Source organism: Peromyscus californicus, unplaced genomic scaffold, assembly GCF_007827085.1.
Source record: "Peromyscus californicus insignis strain IS unplaced genomic scaffold, ASM782708v3 Scaffold_9__1_contigs__length_137607984, whole genome shotgun sequence".
Lineage (NCBI taxonomy): Eukaryota > Metazoa > Chordata > Mammalia > Rodentia > Cricetidae > Peromyscus > Peromyscus californicus.
This window is the reverse complement of record NW_026294617.1, coordinates 74,579,796-74,600,176: the sequence shown is the minus strand read 5'-3', so window position 1 is coordinate 74,600,176 and position 20,381 is coordinate 74,579,796. Positions and strand designations below refer to the sequence as shown.

The 20,381-nt window shown below is 47.8% G+C and overlaps 2 protein-coding genes and 1 long non-coding RNA gene across 5 annotated transcripts; all 3 read right to left on the bottom strand.

Moving 5' to 3' along the window:
* Positions 1–557: 557 nt before the first annotated feature.
* Pex11b (peroxisomal biogenesis factor 11 beta) lies at positions 558–12,437 on the bottom strand. Its single transcript, XM_052730819.1, has 4 exons — positions 12,271–12,437; positions 11,248–11,363; positions 10,514–10,715; positions 558–1,718 (listed from the first exon to the last, which is right to left on the bottom strand). The coding sequence occupies exons 1-4, from the start codon at positions 12,324–12,326 to the stop codon at positions 1,319–1,321; spliced, it is 774 nt and encodes a 257-aa protein (XP_052586779.1). The 5' UTR covers positions 12,327–12,437; the 3' UTR covers positions 558–1,318.
* Positions 4,202–10,507, bottom strand: LOC128105574 (uncharacterized). Its single transcript, XR_008216368.1, has 2 exons — positions 6,527–10,507; positions 4,202–6,316 (listed from the first exon to the last, which is right to left on the bottom strand). It is a non-coding gene; the product is annotated as an uncharacterized LOC128105574 (long non-coding RNA).
* A 4,253-nt stretch (positions 12,438–16,690) lies between the features above and the next one.
* Positions 16,691–19,568, bottom strand: Rbm8a (RNA binding motif protein 8A). Of its 3 annotated transcripts, XM_052730821.1 has the most exons (7): positions 19,438–19,568; positions 19,110–19,169; positions 18,937–19,014; positions 18,383–18,519; positions 17,960–18,096; positions 17,604–17,668; positions 16,691–17,114 (listed from the first exon to the last, which is right to left on the bottom strand). In XM_052730821.1, exons 1-6 carry the CDS (start codon positions 19,502–19,504, stop codon positions 17,623–17,625), a joined length of 525 nt encoding a protein of 174 aa, XP_052586781.1. In that variant the 5' UTR covers positions 19,505–19,568; the 3' UTR covers positions 16,691–17,114; positions 17,604–17,622. The 3 variants fall into 3 exon arrangements, with proteins under 3 accessions (XP_052586781.1, XP_052586782.1, XP_052586780.1); XM_052730822.1 differs by having other exon boundaries at positions 16,691–17,668; positions 18,937–19,011; XM_052730820.1 differs by having other exon boundaries at positions 16,691–17,668; positions 19,438–19,567.
* Positions 19,569–20,381: the final 813 nt, after the last annotated feature.

Here is a 20,381-nt window from a genome sequence, read left to right as displayed (position 1 = left end):
TAGAGACGACTTCTTTTTGCCGTACCAATCTCAACCTGAGACATGCAGACTAAAAGCCGACAGCAGTCTTCTGCCTCCTGTGCAAAGGGCAGTCCCACTGTGTGACCCTGCCAGTTCACTGAGCTCGGGTCATGTTTGTGTGTTTAATAGCTTTCCGAGAGTCCATGTCTGCAGACAGGTGTGCTTTGTAGTGTCAACATAATTGCTTTGGTTTAGAATCTTCCACCCCAATGTAAGGAGGCTATAAACGTCACAAGAATGGTAGAAACATCTTAGCACTTTCGATTGCCCACTACTTTCCCCAACACTTAAGTTTTCAATGAAAACCTGTAGGTAACGATGTTAGTTGCCAGTGCCATGGAAACCCACCCATAGTCATGGGAACTAAGGCTTAAAATGGCCAGAACACAGAGGCCAGACCAGATGCCAATGAGCAGCTGGATAGTGACACACACCTGTTCTCCCAGCTACACACAAGCCTGAAGCAAGAGAACTCAGGGTTTCAGGCCAGCCTGGGTAACGGAGTGAGACCCCCATCTTGAAAATGAATAAATCAATTAGTGAGCAAACTGATCTTTAATTTGCTGACCTGGAAGGCTTGCTTGCACTGTGGGCATGGACCACAGTTACTACACAGATTCATTGTACAGTATTTACAGCAAGAGGCCAGACACAGCATTGCTCTGGAGAGTTAAAGAAAGGCAAGAGCCAGTGAGGAGGGAAACTCTAATATCCAAGTGTGAGCAGACACCCGAAGGCGTGGAGGAGAGAAGGGTCAACGCCACATCAGGAGGAGGCTGGCGAGGAAGACGCAGGGGAGAAGTGTCATGGCCTTCGGTGTGGAGACGTGAGGGAAGAGTCAGCTGGGACGTGAAATAAAGTCTCAAAAATTATGGACTGTGAAGGAAGAAATATGCTACATGCTGCTTCAGAAAAGAATACAATTAGCACTTTACCATTCAAAACTTCTGATTCTCCTACAAAAAGTAATTCTGTTTAAGTATCTGGACAGGGGACTAAGAAAAACAATTCTGTCGCATGGTGACAAATTCTTAACCAGACTCAACACAGATAAAGGGAAGAGAGCAAAGAGATTCTGTCCACAACAGAGAGGCCCAAACACCTCTCGAGGCGTGCTGAGTCTTTCCGCCGACATCGCCTTCCTGACCTCGTCTTGGGCAAGGTTCTTCCCTTCACCCTAAGTATCTGGATCGTAACCTCAATCAAGGCGTCGAATTAGAAAGAGGCTGGCACATGGGGGACAATCTAAGATTCCATCTCACCAATTCAGGCTCCCTCCTTATCTTGTATCAGAATGTCAGGGCTTGAGTCGTAGCCAGGGACAGATTAGGGTGAGAATAGACAGAATGGAGGATATGAGGCCACAAAGGCCCACAATCCCAGGGCCACAGCGCCAGAGGCCTAGTTTGTCCAGTGGGATGAAGAGGTCACAGGCGTTTCTGAGCACGTCCAGCAGAAGAGGGGGGTGACCTCGAAGGACACGAGCCAAGAGCAGGACTCGGAGTCGAAACTTCAGAGCCAGTTGTGGCAGGCATCCCCCTGGAGTTGCGGGTCCTCCAGGTCCCCCAGTCTCGACTCCTCCCGGGACTCCAGAAACCTTCATTCGCCTGCCGTAAGCTGAAGTCTCCTGTTCCATCAGTAAACGAATCTCATAAGCGTCGCGGCTCAGATTCATGATGAGGGAAAACAGATAGTACCTGGGATGCACAGGCAGACGCCACGTTAGGAAGGGCACACAATCCATTCAGCAAACCCTACACAAACTGAAACACTTTGCTCATGCACTGCAAAGGGACTCCACATCAGAGTGTCAGAAGCAAATCTATAACCCACCACTGGAAATGCCCACTCTGGGGACTGCTGAGATAGCTTAGTGGGTAAGAGTATTCACCACTAAGCCTGAAGACCTGAGTTCGATCCCCAGAACCCACATGGAAGATAGAACTGATGTCCTCAACTTGTCCTCTGACTTCCACAGACACCATGGCACACACATGCACCCACATACACAATATAAATAAATAAATTTTAAGTTAAAAACTACGTCCTGCCTTAGAAATAGCAATGTAGTTCACGAGTAAGAGTATTTGCCTTGCGTGCATGAGTCCCTGAGTTCAGTCTCAGCAACACCAAGAAAAGAACTGTCCTTCCTTCTGGACCATACGCTAGGTTCAATAAATCTGATACAGAAAGACACATGATCTCACTTCCATGTTAAATCTACATAGGCTAACTCACTGAAACACAGAATAGGGTGGTGGTTGCCAGGACCAGAGGGGATGAGAAACAAGAAGACATTAACCAGTTCAAACACCCAGTTCTACAAAATAAGTAAGTCTACATCTAACATACAGCATGGTGACTACAGTTAATACAACTGCATCATATACTTAAAATTTGCTAACTGGGTAGATCTGCGCTCAGGTGTTCTTAACTAAAAAGATGTCATCATAAGGTTATGACCGTTTTTAAAGTTCTTATCTTACATATATGAGTGTTTCACCTTCACATATGTCTGTGTACCATGTGCATGCCTGGCACCCAAGAAGGCCAGAGAGGGTGTCAGATGCCCTGGAACCGGAGTTACTGGTGGTTGTGAAATGCCATGTGGGTGCTGGCAGTTGAACCCATGTCCTCTGGAGGAACAGTGTGGGTTTGAACAGAAATGGCCCTGTAGATTCATGTGTCTGAATGCTTGGTTCATAGGGAGTGGCACTATTAGGAGTTGTGGCCTTGTTGAATAGGTGTGGTCTCATTGGAGGAAGTGTGCTGCTGTGGGGGTGGGCTTTGAGGTCTCATATATGCCCAAGCCACACCCAGCACACAGATTCCTTCTGCTGCATTATGGATCAAGATGTACATTCTCAGCTCCTTCTCCAGGATCATGTCTGCCTGCACGCCGCCATGTCCTGCCATGATGATAACGGACTAAACCTCTGAACTGTAAGCCAACCCTATTAACTGTTTTCCTTTATAAGAGCTGCTGTGGTCATGATGTTGCTTCCCAGCAATAGAAACCCTAACTACGACAGACAGACAGACAGACAGACAGACAGAGCTCTAAGTGCTGTGTCATCTCTCCAGTCCCATTGTAAGTATGTTGACAATCTTGTTTATAGTGTGTAGTGGGTAGCCATTCCAGCTTTGATCTGGAAGTTCCAACCCCCATTGAGGCTTCAGCAACTGTCACGCCTACAAGGCGGGGCTAAGGGAGGACCCTGGAGACCCGAGATGGGGATGGGCCAGCGCTCTCTCTCTCGGTTCCAGGACCCTGGACGGTGGAGGTTGACTGAACAGAGCTCCAGGGAACACCGCTGGACTGCGATACACTTTCCCCAGACCCCACGACCTACCTATCCCTTCATTTGTAAGTTATCCACTAGATAAATCTTCCTTCTAACTACGTGGAGTGGCCTTAATAATTTCGCCAATACCTGAGTTTGGGTCCCCAGCACCCACATAAAAAGCCCGGTGGAGTGGCTCATGCCTGTGACCCCAGTGCTGGGAGGACCCCAGGGTCTTGTCCAGCCAGCCAGTCCAGCCAAGCGGAGAGCTCCAGGTTCAGTAAAAGACCCTGCCTCAAGACATAAGGTGAAGAACAGTAGACGACGTCTGGAGTCTACATGTATAGACCTTGTAACACACACACACACACACACACACACAGCCAATATAACAAGAACAAAAAAACCTCACAGGCTTTTGTATTTAGCTAATGTATGCCCGTAAATCCAACACTAGGAAGGTTTAGGCAGGATGGAGAATTCGTAGCCGGCCTGGACTACATAGTGAAATAAAAAATCCTGTCTCAGAACATAACAAAAATGAGCCAGGTGTAGTGGCGCACGCCTTTAATCCCAGCGCTTGGGAAGCAGAGGCAGGCGGATCTGAGTTCGAGGCCAGCCTGGGCTACAGAGTAAGTTCCAGGACAGCCAGGGCTACACAGAGAAAGCCTGGCCTTAAAGAAAAAAAAAAAAAAAAAAGTAGAAGATGTTTTTGCTGGGCTGGGTATGGTGGTGCATGCCTTTAGTCCCAGCACTTGGAGAGTTTGAGCTATGGCTAGCCTACATAGTGAGTTCATCAGCCAGTGCCACAGGGTAAATAATAATAAATAATGTATTTTTGTGCTTAAGGAATTTATAATCTAACATCTCTAGCAGTCACTTAATATCTCTGGACCTTTTGGAGGGGTCTTTGTTTTTTTTTTTTTTTCTTAAAGATTGGATTTAAATGGTCAAAATATGTATAAATCTTTTTTCTTCTCTCTTTCTTGAGACAGGGTCTCATGTAACCCAGGTTGTCCTTGAACTCCTGATCCTAAGTGTTGGGATTATAGGCATGTATCACCACTTCAGGCTGTATGTGTCTCTTGAACAGCTAAATTTGTTCTCTCAAAATAGTTTACATTATTAGGGTCAAGTTAAGTGTATCCCCCTACCCTGTGTGTGTGTGTGTGTGTGTGTGTGTGTGTGTGTGTTTCATGTGTGCATATGTATACACAAGTGTGTGTGAATGCCTGGGCACATCTATGCACCGGAGGCCCAAGCTTGGCTTTGGAAGGCTGTGTCCACCGTAACTGACTCCAGAGCGTACCTGTACAAGGAGAGTCTGACTAGCCATCTTGTTCTGAGAGAGTCCCTATCTTCATGCCTACCAGCATTTACACAGGTTCTGGGGACCCGAACTTGGGTCCTCACACTTGAATGGTGAGCACATTACCACTGCCGTCCTTCCAGCTCAGTGTGGTATGTTATATTGATTGTCTCAAAAATGAAATTTGAAGTCAATCTTGGCAGATTTCATGACACTTACGAATTTTAAGCCAGGATCTTAAGGTGCACATAAACACATACTAATTATAAAATAGTAGGAGAGTTCTTTTTTCTTTATTATTTCTGGGGTATAACTATATATGTTGCCGGGCGGTGGTGGCACACGCCTTTAATCCCAGCACTCGGGAGGCAGAGGCAGGCGGATCTCTGTGAGTTCGAGGCCAGCCTGGGCTACCAAGTGAGTTCCAGGACAGGCGCAAAGCTACACAGAGAAACCCTGTCTCAAAAAACAAAACAAAACAAACAAACAAAAAAAACTATATATGTTTAAGTGTACAGTGATATTTTGAATATGTGTATTATGAAATAATCACTATTGCTGTGGATATCGCTCTGTATAAATAAACACTGATTGGCCGGTAGCCAGACAGGAAGTATAGGTGGGACTAACAGAGAGGAGAATTGAGGGAACAGGAAGGTGGAGCAGGAGACTGCCTGGAGCCACCGCCAGGACAAGCAAGATGTAAGGTACCAGTAAGCCACGAGCCACACAGCAAAGTAAAGATTAATAGAAATGGGCTAAATATAAGAGTAAGAGCTAGACAATGATAGGCCTGAGCTAATGGCCAAGCAGTTTAAATAATGTAAGAGTCTGTGTGCTTATTTTATAAGTGGGCTCCGGGACTGGCAGGACTTGGTGGGACCCGGAAAGAAAAGCTCTCCAGCTACACTCAGGTCCCCATGCTTATATGCAACAACCACTTTACTTGACTTAGACATCTCTGCAGCCTGTGTTTTGTTTTTAATCTACCCTAGTAACAGTGATCTACACTCAATACATTGTCCTAGTTTTAAAACAAATCCTGAGAGGCTGGAGAGACAGCTTGTCTTTAAGGGTTTGCACTGCTCTTCCGGAGGCCTTAGGTTTGGTTTCCAGAGCCCATGTCAGGCGGCTCACAACCACCTGCAACTCCGTCTCCGTGGGAGCCAACACCTCCAGCACCTGTAGGCACCTGCACTCACCTCTAACACCTCCAGCACCTGCACTCACACTTCTAACACCTCCAGCACCTGCACTCACACTCTAACACCTCCAGCACCTGCACTCACCTCTAACACCTCCAGCACCTGTAGGCACCTGCACTCACCTCTAACACCTCCAGCACCTGTAGGCACCTGCACTCCCACCTCTGACACCTCCAGCACCTGTAGGCACCTGCACTCACACTCTAACACCTCCAGCACCTGTAGGCACCTGCACTCCCACCTCTGACACCTCCAGCACCTGTAGGCACCTGCACTCCCACCTCTGACACCTCCAGCACCTGTAGGCACCTGCACTCACACCTCTGACACCTCCAGCACCTGTAGGCACCTGCACTCCCACCTCTGACACCTCCAGCACCTGTAGGCACCTGCACTCCCACCTCTGACACCTCCAGCACCTGTAGGCACCTGCACTCCCACCTCTGACACCTCCAGCACCTGTAGGCACCTGCACTCACCTCTAACACCTCCAGCACCTGTAGGCACCTGCACTCCCACCTCTGACACCTCCAGCACCTGTAGGCACCTGCACTCCCACCTCTGACACCTCCAGCACCTGTAGGCACCTGCACTCACACCTCTGACACCTCCAGCACCTGTAGGCACCTGCACTCCCACCTCTGACACCTCCAGCACCTGTAGGCACCTGCACTCCCACCTCTGACACCTCCAGCACCTGTAGGCACCTGCACTCACCTCTAACACCTCCAGCACCTGTAGGCAGCTGCACTCCCACCTCTGACACCTCCAGCACCTGTAGGCACTGGTACTCACACTCTAACACCTCCAGCACCTGTAGGCACCTGCACTCACACCTCTGACACCTCCAGCACCTGTAGGCACCTGCACTCCCACTCTGACACCTCCAGCACCTGTAGGCAGCTGCACTCACACTCTAACACCTCCAGCACCTGAAGGCACCTGCACTCACCTCTAACACCTCCAGCACCTGTAGGCACTGGTACTCCCACTCTAACACCTCCAGCACCTGTAGGCACTGGTACTCCCACTCTAACACCTCCAGCACCTGTAGGCAGCTGCACTCCCACCTCTGACACCTCCAGCACCTGTAGGCACTGGTACTCACACTCTAACACCTCCAGCACCTGTAGGCACTGGTACTCACACTCTAACACCTCCAGCACCTGTAGGCACCTGCACTCACACCTCTGACACCTCCAGCACCTGTAGGCACCTGCACTCACACTCTAACACCTCCAGCACCTGTAGGCACTGGTACTCCCACTCTAACACCTCCAGCACCTGTAGGCAGCTGCACTCCCACCTCTGACACCTCCAGCACCTGTAGGCACTGGTACTCACACTCTAACACCTCCAGCACCTGTAGGCACTGGTACTCACACTCTAACACCTCCAGCACCTGTAGGCACTGGTACTCACACTCTAACACCTCCAGCACCTGCAGGCATCTGCACTCACACTTCTAACACCTCCAGCACCTGTAGGCACTGGTACTCACACTCTAACACCTCCAGCACCTGTAGGCACTGGTACTCACACTCTAACACCTCCAGCACCTGTAGGCACTGGTACTCACACTCTAACACCTCCAGCACCTGCAGGCATCTGCACTCACACTTCTAACACCTCCAGCACCTGTAGGCACTGGTACTCACACTCTAACACCTCCAGCACCTGTAGGCAGCTGCACTCACACCTCTGACACCTCCAGCACCTGCAGGCACCTGCACTCCAATGCACACGTGCCAATACAGATACATACCAACTAAAATGACTATAAATACATCTTTCAAAAGACTGGGATTCTGTGTTACCCCCCTGGGAAAAAATACAATATTTCTCTAGTGTTCCGAGTGTTGGCCACAATCATCTCTTATCTAGACTGCACTTTGGTCTTTTAACTAGTCTCTCTGTGGCCATTCTTGTCCCTACCCTAACCATTGAGTTTGATAAAGTAGCTAGTAGTGTGAGTGTAAATCACATCATTACATCTGCTCTGAAAAGTATCCACTTGTTTTCTTCTTATCTAATTACAGTGAAACCTAAATACCTTAGACAGCACTCTATCAATGAGCTACATTCTCAGCCTCTCTTAATGTACCTTGTATCATTCTTCCATAATCGCTATACCTGTGTGTGTGTGTGTGTGTGTGTGTGTGTGTGTGTCTGTGTGTCTGTGTGTCTGTGTGTAGGTACATGTGTGGAGGTTGGAAGGCTCACTTGCGGACTCAATTCTCTCCTCCCATCATAGGCTCTAGGGACTAAACTCAGGCCATCAGGTTCACCCTGTAAGCACTTTAAACCTACTCAACCATCTTATAGGTATAATTAATTGTTTTAGTAGCTGGCTCCCTACACTGTAATGAGCCTTGGTTGCTTTTCTCTTTTTAAATTTGTTTTATTTATTACTACTATGTGGAGTGTATATATGGGGGGGGGCACAAGTGCAATGGTATCCGTATGGAAGTCAAAGAACAACTTTCTGGAGTGGCTCTTTTCTTGCATCGTTACCTGGGCCCCAGGTATGGGACTCAGACCATCAGGTCTGCTCACTCTTCCTCACTGAGCCACCTCACTGCAGACCTTAAAGTTCAAGGTCAGGCACCACATTTGTTTGGCTTTGGCTTAATCTCTTCGCCGTAGTAGTAAGAAACTACAAAATAGTTTTGGAAAAGCCAAGCACAGCGGCAGTGGTACATACTTGTGGAGTCCCAGCTACTGGGGTGGCTACGGGAGGAGGGTTGTCTGAACCCAGGAATCCTGTACCAGCCTGAGCAACACCCGAGACTCCCATCTCTTTCACGTGTTCAGGTGTACATATTTGTGGGTATGCATGCACACACGTGCACATGTATGTGAAGCCCGGACCTTGGGGTCACTTCTTGGGTGCTATCCACCTTGTTTTTTGAGACAGGGTTTCTCACTTGGCCTGAAGCTTGCTCATTATTGCTCTAGGCTGGCTGGCCAAAGAGCCTTGGGAATCCTCCTGATTAACCTCCATATTGCTGGATTACAAGATTGCATCACCATCCCTGGTTTGTGTTTGTGTGTGTGTTGGGGGGTTCTGGGGATCAAACTCAGGCCTTCACGCTTGTAGAAGACTGTTCTCTCAGCCCTATGAGACCCCAATATCACGGAAGAAAAATAAACTAGGCGTGGTATCACATGCCTGTAATCCTGTCCTAGAGCTGGGAGCGGAGAGGTCTAAAGCAGGGGAAACCTGAGTTCAAGGCTAAGCCAGGCTGTGCAGTGAGACCTGTCTCATCTAAAGCAGGGGAACCCTGAGTTCAAGGCTAAGCCAGGCTGTGCAGTGAGACCTGTATCAGCAGCAGAAGCAACAACAAAAGAAATAAAAACCAGGCAAGCTGACTCAGCAGAGTAAAGGCTCTGTCACCAAATGTGACCACCTGAGTTCAACCTTGAGATCCACACAGTGGGAGGAGAGAACCAACCCTTGCAAACTGACCTCCACGTACAGTGTGGCAATGCCACCTGCCCCCAACACTAATAATAAATAACATTTAAAAAAAGGGGGAAATGGAATAAACGTGTGGGAAGGCAATGAGGATAGACTATCTATGCTTTAGACATAATTAAAGTAATACAATATTTATCATCTCTAATCTCAGTCAGCTATGGTATAGCAAATCCAACTTCCATCTGATATTATTACTGTTTTATGGTTTAAGATATGAATGAAGCCTGGGCAGTGGTGCCAGCGCTCAGGAGACAGAGGCAGGCGGATCTCTGTGAGTTCAAAGCCAGGATAGTCTATATAGTGAGTCAACCAGGGCTATACAGTAAGACCCTGTCTCAAAAGCAGACAAAGAAATGAATAATATATAGTCTGGCAGCCATGGAGGATTAATTCCAGGATCCTGCATCCTGGCCACCCACCCAAATCCTACCCAACTCCATAACTGCTCAAAACTCTTAGATAAAATGGTATTGAATTTATATATAACCTACAGTCCTCTGTATCCACCCCCAGACTGTTTATAATATCTAATACAATATATATGCAATGCAAAGAAATGTTATGCTGTATTGTTTAAGGATAATGACACAAAACACTTTGACATGTTCAATTCAGATGCGCTTTTCCCCTCGGACATTTTCACTCTGTGGTTGCCTGAATGAAAAGACGAGGAAATGGCTATGAAAAGCCAACTGTACACTCAGAAAATCCTGAGCTACCTCTGTCTCATAAATAGCAAGTCACAGGCTGGGAGACGGCTCGGAAGGCGGAAGGAAGCACCTGCCTCGCAAGCCTGAGTTTGGTGCCTGGAACTCACCGTGGTGGAGAAAGCCTGCTGCCCTCTGACCCACAGATGTGTGCGTGGTGCTCTCCCTCTCCTGCAATAACACTTTTTAAAAACGTGTGTATACGGGGCTAGAGGGATGGTTTAATGTGCAAAAGCACCTCTGCTCTTCCCTAGGACCTGGATTCCGATTCCCAGAACCCACATGACAGCTCATAACCATCTGTAACTCCAATTCTGGTGCCCTCTCTTGGCCTCTGTCAGCACCAGGCACACAAATGGTGCAGACATACATGCAGGCAAAACATCCATACACATAAAGTGAAAATTATATGTGTGTGTGTGTGTGTGTACGTGCGCACATGTGCATGTGCAAGCCATGAAGGATGGAGGCCACAAATAGTCTTGTAGGAGAAAAGAAAACCGAACCTGAATGAACGCTGCGCCCACTTTTCCTGGTCCACGCGGGGAGCCAGTCCCGACTTTCCAGCCCACAGAACATTGTCACAGGCAAAGTATAAGGCTCGATTGAGATGACTAACAGTGATGCAGAACCTCAGGACGACATCTGATAGGTGCACAGCTCTTTTGGCTGACTCGAGAGCATCTGCCGAGTTACCCAGGCGTAGCACTTGTGGAGAAGAACAAGGGAAAGCAAGGGATTTGAAGTAGAGAGGCAGAGGTGGGGGCGGAGAAGAGAGAAAAAAGGGAAAAGCCGAGTAAGCAATAATAACATACAATAAGAAAGAGTAAACATAGTTCATTCTTTTTTGTTTGTTTGTTTCATTTTTTCCAGACAGGGTTTCTCTGTGTTGTTTTGGTGCCTATCCTGGCTCTCCCTCTGTAGAGCAGGCTGGCCTCGAACTCACAGAGATCAGCCTGGCTCTGCCTCCCGAGTGCTGGGATTAAAGGCGTGCGCCACCGCCGCCCGCGGGCTCGTTCCTTTTTTACACTTCAAATTGTAATTAATTTTGGTCCCGGTTTAGTTTTGACTTGCCCCGTTCTCTCCAATCCATGCTAACTTTCTTATGCCTGTTGTCTTATCTCAGTTGGAGGCATGCAGAAGATCCAAAGGATGAAAACAGGCAGAAAAGGAAAATGCAGGAAGGAGAGGCAATGGGCTCACAGCTGAGAATGATAAAAGCAAGGTCTGGTTTACTTACGCTTTCTTCCAAGGCTCAGATGACCCTCCAGTTGTCGAATCTGTTTCTGTAACTCAGGACTGGCGCCATGTCTCTGCAAAGCATGGCCAAGAAGGGAACAGGCATACTGGGCAGCCCTGGAGGGGAGGACAGGAGAAGTAAGGGACAGGCTTCCCTAACCTCTCTGCCAAACACGTCCTCCAGCGGGCTGGCGAGGCGGTTAAGAGCACTTGCTCTTGCAGAAGACCGGGGTCCCATTGCCAGAACCCACACGGTGGCTCACAACTGTCTGTAACTCCAGGTCCAGAGCATCCGTCACCCTCTTCTGACCTCTGCAGGCACCAGACACACATGTGGTGCACATCGTATTTGCAAGACAAAACACTCAAATAATAACAAATCTGAAAACAAAAACTCCTCCGGGGACATTTCCTCCCTTTTCACACCAATATCTTTCTGGTTTTCCTCAAGGCCAGGGGAAGGGAAAGACACGAGAAAATAAAGCCTATGAGAGGGTGGAGAGCACTATTTGGAGTTAAGAGAGTAAGAGCTTCAAGGCGTGAGGCCTAAAGGGGTCAGTGAGCAGCCGGGACGCGTCCACCAGCGAGTTTATATACAAACACGACAGCGGGCCATCTAGTTGAAGGGCAGACTATTCCTCCAGATAGGTAAACTAAGGGATTAAGGTCCTGGAACGGTATGGAACCCAAAGGAGAGGCGAGCCAGCTGCTCCTGGGTGACAGCCGGAGAGCCGACGCAGAACCGGAAGGATCGCCCCTCATGCCACCACAGCAGTGAGGAAACTGTGGCTGTGTGGACACCGTAACCCTGGGCGGCCTCCCCACTGGCCCACTCATGCCTCAGTTTCCCCATCTTTCCCGTGAGCAGGAAAGAGTCATCTCACAACCGGCTGCAGAGTGCGCCTCCCGGGCCGCGCGGGCCCCCGTAGCCACGGCTGACCCTTGGGGACCCCGTAGCGCGCCCGTCGCCTCGCGGGCACCTGCTCTGCCCTCCCGCCCGCCCGCGCTCCGCCGTCGGCCGCACCTACACAGCCGCTCCCGGGCTTGGCTCTGAGCACTGAAGCGGACCCAGGCATCCATGACAGCGGCAGCCCGGGCCCACGGCGCCGCAGCCCGCCTGCTCCCAGCCCCTAGTCACGCCTCCCGGGCGAGCAACGGGGCTTCGCGAGGGACAAACGGCGGCAGGAAAGCCAACCAGCCGGAGCCTGCCCTGTGGCGGAATTTCAGGACGCTCAGCGAGATCGTGGGTGCATTTCCGGCAGAGCACCCTCTTGGGACGGTCTCCGGCCTCTAAGCACGCCCCCGGGGGCACACTCTGCTTTAAAGCCTCAGCAGCAAGGGGCGGGGCCTGCGGGAGCCCGGCGGAGCTGCAGGATGCCAGACGAGGCTGCAACCTCCCGCCCCATCCCGCTGTGGGTGCTGAAGAGCCCAGGGCAGCAGAAGCCTGGAGCCCGGACTAACGGACTAAGGGAAAGAGGGTGTGATGAGGTCCCGCTTGGCAACCTCCTCCCGAATAGATGAACAGTCCAGGAACGAAATTCACAGGCTACAGTCTACCACATCTGCAGGCCCCGGCACACCTTCGGGGGCAGCAGTGGTGAAGGACGGTCTGGGCGAAATGACGAGTGGAAATGGGTCAGAGATGCCCACCTTCTCAGGGGCAGCAAGGTCCGAATGGGAGTGACCATTGTGCTCTGCGTGACTTTGCTGGAAGAAACCTGGCCGTGCTGTGGTCAGAGGCAGCGCAGTAACGCAGCCAGCTCCATCCCTTCTCTTGACTCATTTAACCGTTGCCAACTTAACGGTCACTTCTGCGGTTATGCTAGATGCTCTCTGAAATATTCTTGTCCAGTGTCTAGTTGGAGACGTCGCATATAGACAGCCATGCCTCTAAAAACTAATTGCCATGTGGATAGCTTTCCTGCCATGGAGCAGTACTCAAGCCGCTTTAACCCAGCGCTCAAGTGCAGAGTGTGAACAAGTGTAAATGAGACGTATGGGGGGAACCTTGCTTGCCTCACTCAGGTGAGTTGTCAGGGCTGCACAGGAACTTGGCTGCACACTAGGTTACCCCACAGCATGCTTTGCAGGCTACTAGCCTTGGATGCTCAGGGAGGGAGCCTCTGCTATCTCCTGGGAAGATCATTTACATGCTAGAGACCTACATTTTGCTGGATGTGATGGCAAACACCTGTAATTCCAACACTTAGGAGGCAGAGGCAGATGCAGACCAGAGTTTAAAGCCATCTTAATTTATCTACACAGCTCCATTCAGTCCAGCCAGATCTACATATTGAGACTCTGACTTTTTTTTTTCATTTAAATCATTTTTGAGACCCTGACTTTTTTTAAGTGAAGGGGCACTAGCTTGGTGGTTAAGAGTGCTTACTGCTCTTGCCATGCACTGGGGTTCAATTCCCAGGATGCATATGGCTGCTCACAACTGTCCCTAGCTCCAGTTCCAGGAGATGCTCTCTTCTGGCCTCCATGGGTACCAGGAATGCACGTGGTTCACATACACACTTCAAACGGACATTCACACGTGTAAAATACAATTATTTAAAAGCAGTACCCTAGTATCTGCATCCGGATCTCTTTCCTCAGGCTGGCTTTGAGTGCTTGATTTCCACCTCTTTGCATCCCTCCTGTCCCACCTTTCTAGGATACTGGTACAGAAAAACTTCAGGACAGGGAAAGACATTTTACAGGTCTACTAAGAACAAAGTCAGTGGGCACAGTGGCACACACCTTTAATCCCAGTACTCAGGAGGCAGAAGAAGCAGGTGGATCTCTGCGTTCAAGGCCAGCCTGGTCTACAGAGCAGGTTCCAGGATAGCTAGGGCAACACAGAGGAACCCTGTCACAAAAAAAAAAAAAAAAAAAAAAAGGAAAAGAATGAAGTCTGGCTAGAGTGGACTCAAAGAGCACTTGTTCTTGGAGATGTCCCGGGTTCAATCCCCAGGACACACATGATGGCTCACAACCATCTGTAACTCCAGTTCCAGGGGATCTAACACCTCCTTTAATCTCAGTAGGTACCAGGTATGCACATGATACACAGGCAAACATGTAAAGCAAAACACATACACATGAATTTTTTTTTTTAAAAGTCTAGTGCTTTGGGTTAAATTTTTATTTTGTGGTTTTCTTTTCTTTTTCTTTTTCTTTTTTTTTCAGACAGGGTTTCTCTGTGTAGCTTTGCGCCTTTCCTGGAACTCACTTGGTAGCCCAGGCTGGCCTCGAACTCACAGAGATCCGCCTGCCTCTGCCTCCCGAGTGCTGGGCTTAAAGGCGTGCGCCACCACCGCCCGGCGTTAAATTTTGTGGTTTTCATTCCATTAATGAAATAATGTCCATCAACTCTGAGTATACTAAAATGCTCCAGGTACTTATGGGAACTTCCTGCCTGGTATGCCCAGCCACATTAGGAGTTAAAGAATGGAATGTGTATGTAACCCACTCTTCAAATCGGGGAAATTGAGGTAAAATTTAATTCTTGAAAGACAGAAAGATGTTAAAATAAGTAAATGTGGGTTTCAGAAGTTACTCCTGAAGTTGAGGACTAGAAAATGGATAATGTGTAGAGAGGAAAGGTGGGCTAGGTCAGAGTTTGTGTTTATCCTAAGGTAAGAGGAGACACACTAAAGGGTGGAGAGTGACAGACTTGGCTTGTGATTTTTACTCTAACTTATAGCTACTAAGATTAGTTAGGCATTGTGGTATATGCCTATAATCCCAGCACTCTGGAGATAGAGGCAGGAGGATCACAAGTTCATGGCCAGCCTAGTCTGTCATGAGTTTCAGGTCAACCAGGGTGACATAGCAAGAACCTGTCTTTACAAAAGATGTCATCCTCCAATCATAAAGTATCAGAAATGTGGGGCTGGAGAGATGGCTCAGAGGTTAAGAGCACCGACTGCTCTTCAGGAGGTTCTGTGTTCAATTCCCAACACCCACATGGTGGCTCACAACCATCTATAATGAGATATGGCGCCCTCTTCTGTGTACATAATAAATAAATCTTTAAAAAAAAGTATCAGAAATGTAAAACAAGCCCGGCCAGCTGGTCTGCACCTGTTACCTCAACAACCCAGCACTGGAGGGAAATGGAGTAAGACCCAGGCTAGCCTGATATAATTAGTGTTAAGACCCTGCCTAAAACGTAGCAGTAGGTGTAGCAAAAAAGCCTGACTATAGTTCTAAGGCAGGAAAAAAAATTACAGCAATGTTATAGACAAGATCTCTACCACCTATTATTAAAAAGACACCTAGGGCTGGAGAGTTGGCTCAGTGCTTAAGAGCACTGGCTACTTTCTGAGGATATAGATTCAATCTGGGCACCCACATGGCAGCTCACAACCATCTGTAGCCCCAGTCCCAGAGGATCTGGAGCCCTGTTTTGACACTTCCAGGCACACATGTGATGTACAAACACACATGCAGACAAAACACACATAAATTACATAACTAAATTAAAAAAAAAAAAAACTACTGGGACACCTAACATACATTCAGACACACATAAATAAAAATAAATGTAAAAATTTTTATGGTGTAAAGAATGACATTACAAATAGCACAAAATGACTTCTTTCTGTAAGCGCCAAGTTTCTAAGTTGTAGTAGTTAAAAGGAGGGTTTCTACAACACTTGGCTAAGTTCTGTAGGAGAACGGAAAGTTAGAAGACCACACAGTGAGTTTCCCTTCTTCCCACCTCCTCTCCCCAAAGACAAGCTCTTATATAACCCAGGCTGACCTCCAACTGGGAATGTAGCTAAGGGTGAACCAACTGGATTCTTCAGCCTTCACCACTCACGTAAGTGCTATGATTACAGGCAGGAACCACCATGTCCATTGGATGTGAGTTGGATGAACAAAAACCAGGGCTTGTGCATACTAGACAGGCAATCTACCAACATCCCTACCCCTTTATGAGCTATTTTTATATTCCTCAAACAAAAAGAGCATCCAAAAACACAAGTATATAAGATAGAAGAGGATCTTCTCAACTAATTCAAAATAGCCAGGTCATATCCCAGTGGTTCATCTAATGTCTCTCTGGCTGATACTATTTTCCTGAAGTCTCTCTTGCTTTCTCAACTCACTCTCTCAAATATTTCAGACTATCTAGAAATGTTTTACCAAACTAATAGTTATTCAGTCCACATTACCAGAAAGAACCAAGGCACCCTAACCCTGAAAATCTAAACTAAAACATTTTTTTTTTTGTTTGAGACAGGATTTCTCTGTGTAGTTTTGGTGCCTGTACTGGATCTTGCTCTGTAGACCAGGCTGGCCTTGGACTCAGAGATCTACCTGGCTCTGCCTCTCCAAGTGGTGGGATTAAAGGGGTGCCCACCACTGCCCAGCTACTAAAATATATTCTTAACCAATTCAATCCAAAACCCCCAGCAATTTATCAAAAGGAAGGAAAAGGCAGCCAGTAACATTTGAAAAAAATGTTAAGTTTAATATTTGCCATTATGCACTGAGGATTATCTCAAGTATAAGGCCAATGTGAACCACAGTGACACAGTGACCCACAGACTTCAAAACAAACAAATAAAAAATTCCAAAGTTGGCCAGGCAGATCTCTGTGAGTTCAGGCCAGCCTGGGCTATAGAGTGAGTTCCAGGAAAGGCGCAAAGCTACACAGAGAAACTCTGTCTCAAAAAAAAAACAAAACCAAACCAAACAAAAAAAAAAGGCCATGATAAAGTACTCAAGCTGGGTTTGGTTGTAGAACTTAACAAACTTCATGTTCAGCACCATATTCAAGGTGGAGCTGGCTGAGCAGGCTCAAAGGCCCCATTAATTTTAGGGACCACATAAACTGGATATGGTGGCCCATGCCTGGAATCTCAGTACCTGGAAGACAGAGGCAAAGTATCAGAAGATCAAGGCCATCCTGGGCTACACAGTGAGTTTAAGATTATCCTGGGCTATACAAGACTATGTGACAGAGAAGCACAAGAAGCACTAATATAATACGTGCTAGTAAGAGTACGGAGGAATCATTCCCTAATGCCATAAAAAATCTCACTACCCCTGCTCTCTTGTCATTCTAAGAAAAGAAATGATGAGCAGAGTCTCTACCTGAGCCTTCCTAGAAACTCAGAATTGGACTCCAGACAGAAGTATTTCCCAATGACTCAGCATGCCTACTCTAAATAATTCTTCAGTCTTCAGAACACTAAAATAATTTTAAATGTAGAAAACAAAATGAAACATTTATTTTTTTTTTTAACTCAAAGCAATACTAAGTAGATAGGGTAAGTTATTAAATATAAACACAAGTTCTACCCTAACCCTATTTATGCAAGGCAGCACAACCAAATGGACTCGTGGCGAGACCACCTGGTCAACAGAAGATCTATCAACGACGTCTCCGGTCTGGACTTCTGCTTCGTCTTCGGCCACCTCTAAGGAAATGAAGAAGGAGGGAGATCCATCAGAGAGACAATACAAAACTCTTATTATTATTACTATTTCTTTTTGTTTTTTGGAGACAGGGTTTCTCTGTGTAGCTTTGCGCCTTTCCTGGAACTCACTCTGTAGCCCAGGCTGGCCTGGAACTCACAGAGATCTGCCTGCCTCTGCCTCCCAAGTGCTGGGATTAAAGGCATGCGCTGCCGCCACCACCCTGTCACAAAATCCTTATTTATCTTCTCTGCTCCCTTCACCAAAATAAAGGTTTGTCCCCTCCATTTTACCTCCTCTTGCCCTTTGGTGGACCCCGAACAAAACACCAGTCGACACTGATTGGCTGTCCCATCAAATCTTGACCATTGAGTCCCTCCATGGCAGCCTGAGCCTCTTTGTATGTTTCATACTCCACTAGAGTATACCCCTGGGGAAAACATGAAAGTATCAAAAGTTTACCTCACCAACCATCAAGCACCCTCTTCCTTAAACCTGAACTGCATCTTTAACAGAAAAATTTACCAGCTCCATACAGTGAAAAGTAAATCAATTATACACACAGCATGCCCATTTTGTTTTCATCTCTTTCTTGTGGGTAACAAAATCAATTTCCAGTATCATTCACTTAATCCCTGTTCTTGGCCAACCACAACAAATACAAAACAATCACCAATGTATCTAAGAGTTATGAAGGAAGGAAGCAGAAAATCTACCTTCAAGTATCCTGTACGCCTGTCCAAGTTAAGGTGGATGTTTTTTATTTCCCCATATTCAGCGAATTTGTCATGGATATCTTCTTCAGTGGCTTCTTCATGGACTCCAGTGACAAAGAGAATCCAACCTTCAACAGCTGTTGGGTAAGGGAGGGTGTTGTATGAGGACCTAAGATAAAAAGCCCAGCACTCAGGAGGCAGAGGTAGGCAGATCTGAGTTCCAGGCCTGCCTGGTCTACAGAGCAAGTTCCAAGTCAGCTAAGGCTACATAGTAAGACTGTCAAAAAACTAAAAAAAGGTCAGGTATGGTGGCACGAACCTTTATTCCCAGCACTCTTGGGAGGCAAAGGCAGGCGTATCTCTGTGAGTTCCTGGCCAGCCTGGTCTAAAAAGAGTTCTAGTACAGCAAGGGCGGGTTTAAGAAAAAAAGAACTCTAAGCAAAATTACAGTAGTTAATGACTGGACTCCTGAGATTGGCTAATCTCTTTTACTTTACTTTATTCCCATTTAATTGTCAATACACAGAGACTTCCCACAAGTCCGATTTACTTACAGCGTTGTGGTCCAGGTTCGTCGCCATCCTGCTCTACACTGTCATAATCCTCTCGCATCCGCGCTCGGGACCCCTCTTCTAAAAGAACACATACCAGATCACCGAAAACCGTTCTTCAAATATGTTCCCCTCGGACCCCAAGTAGACCATTCTACCCTGTTCCCCACACTCACCGGACCCAAAGCCGCGGCCCTTCCGTTTCTTCGCTTTTTCTTTTAGTTTATGGATGCTTTCTAGCGTTCCAGATGAGAAAATAAGCAACAAAAATAAGAGTCATTTAAAAAAAAAAAAACTGTCTCGTTCCCAAGACTATCTGGAAGCATAAAACAGGGACTCTGGCTTGGGCCCCTTCCCGGCTCCGCCCCTAATGCCTTCCCCCAAGGGGGCGGAGTCTCTCTAGTCGAGACCCAGTTCGTGGGCCCGCATCCCAGGAAATAGTCCCCTACTGCATTCCTCTTTCGCTCCTTCCCCTCTTCCCGCAGCCGCCTCCACTCTCCTCACCGTCCCCATCCTCATCCATGGCGAAATCCTCGCCCCCAGCCTCGTGAAGATCCAGCACGTCCGCCATCTTGCTTCTCTCACAGCTCTCGTCTGTGCCGCTAAGAGCAAGGCACCTCGGGAAACTGTCGCAGCGGGGAAACGTCACCAGTCAGGCTAACCAATCAAAGGAGGGGAGACGTCACCAGTCAGGCTAACCAATCAAAGGAGGGGAGACGTCACCAGTCAGGCTAACCAATCAATGATTGGCTCCAAGTCCCGCCCTCGGCCTGGTGAAAACTCTCCGATGCAGGCGGCTCTACTTAAAAGTGGAACTGGAGCCGGGCGGAGGTGGCGCACGCCTTTAATCCCAGCACTCGGAGGCAGAGGCAGGCGGATCTCTGCCAGCCTGATCCACAGAGCGAGTTCCAGGAAAGGCACAAAGCTACACAGAGAAACAAGAAACCCTGTCTCGAAAAACCAAAAAAAAAAAAAAAAAAAAAAAAAAAAAAGTGGAACTGGAAATCTGGCGTGCCTGCGCGCTTTTAATCCCAGTTCGGAAGCACGGGTGGATCACTTTGAGTTCGAGGCCATCATAGTCACCATGGTGCGTTCCAGGCCAGCCAAGGCAACATAGTTTGGCGTGTTTTGTTTTGAGACAGAGTCTAAGTAGCCCTGGCTGGCCTCGAAGTCATAGAGATCCTGCCTCCGACTTCCACTTGCTGGGATTAAAGGCGTGTGCCACCATGCCAAGCTCTAAGGCTACAGAGTGAGACCCTATCTCAAAAAATATAAAATAAAATAAAATGGTGCCGGTCGCAAGCGCTTCCGCGCTGGGACAAATTCGAAGGGTGAGTGAAGTCATTGGCTTTCTCTTAAAACCTTCAACTAACAAGAAATCCTTATAAAGCCGTGTTGATTTCCTTATTAGAGTCTTGCTTTCCTTCTTCCCACTCCTGCGAGGAAAT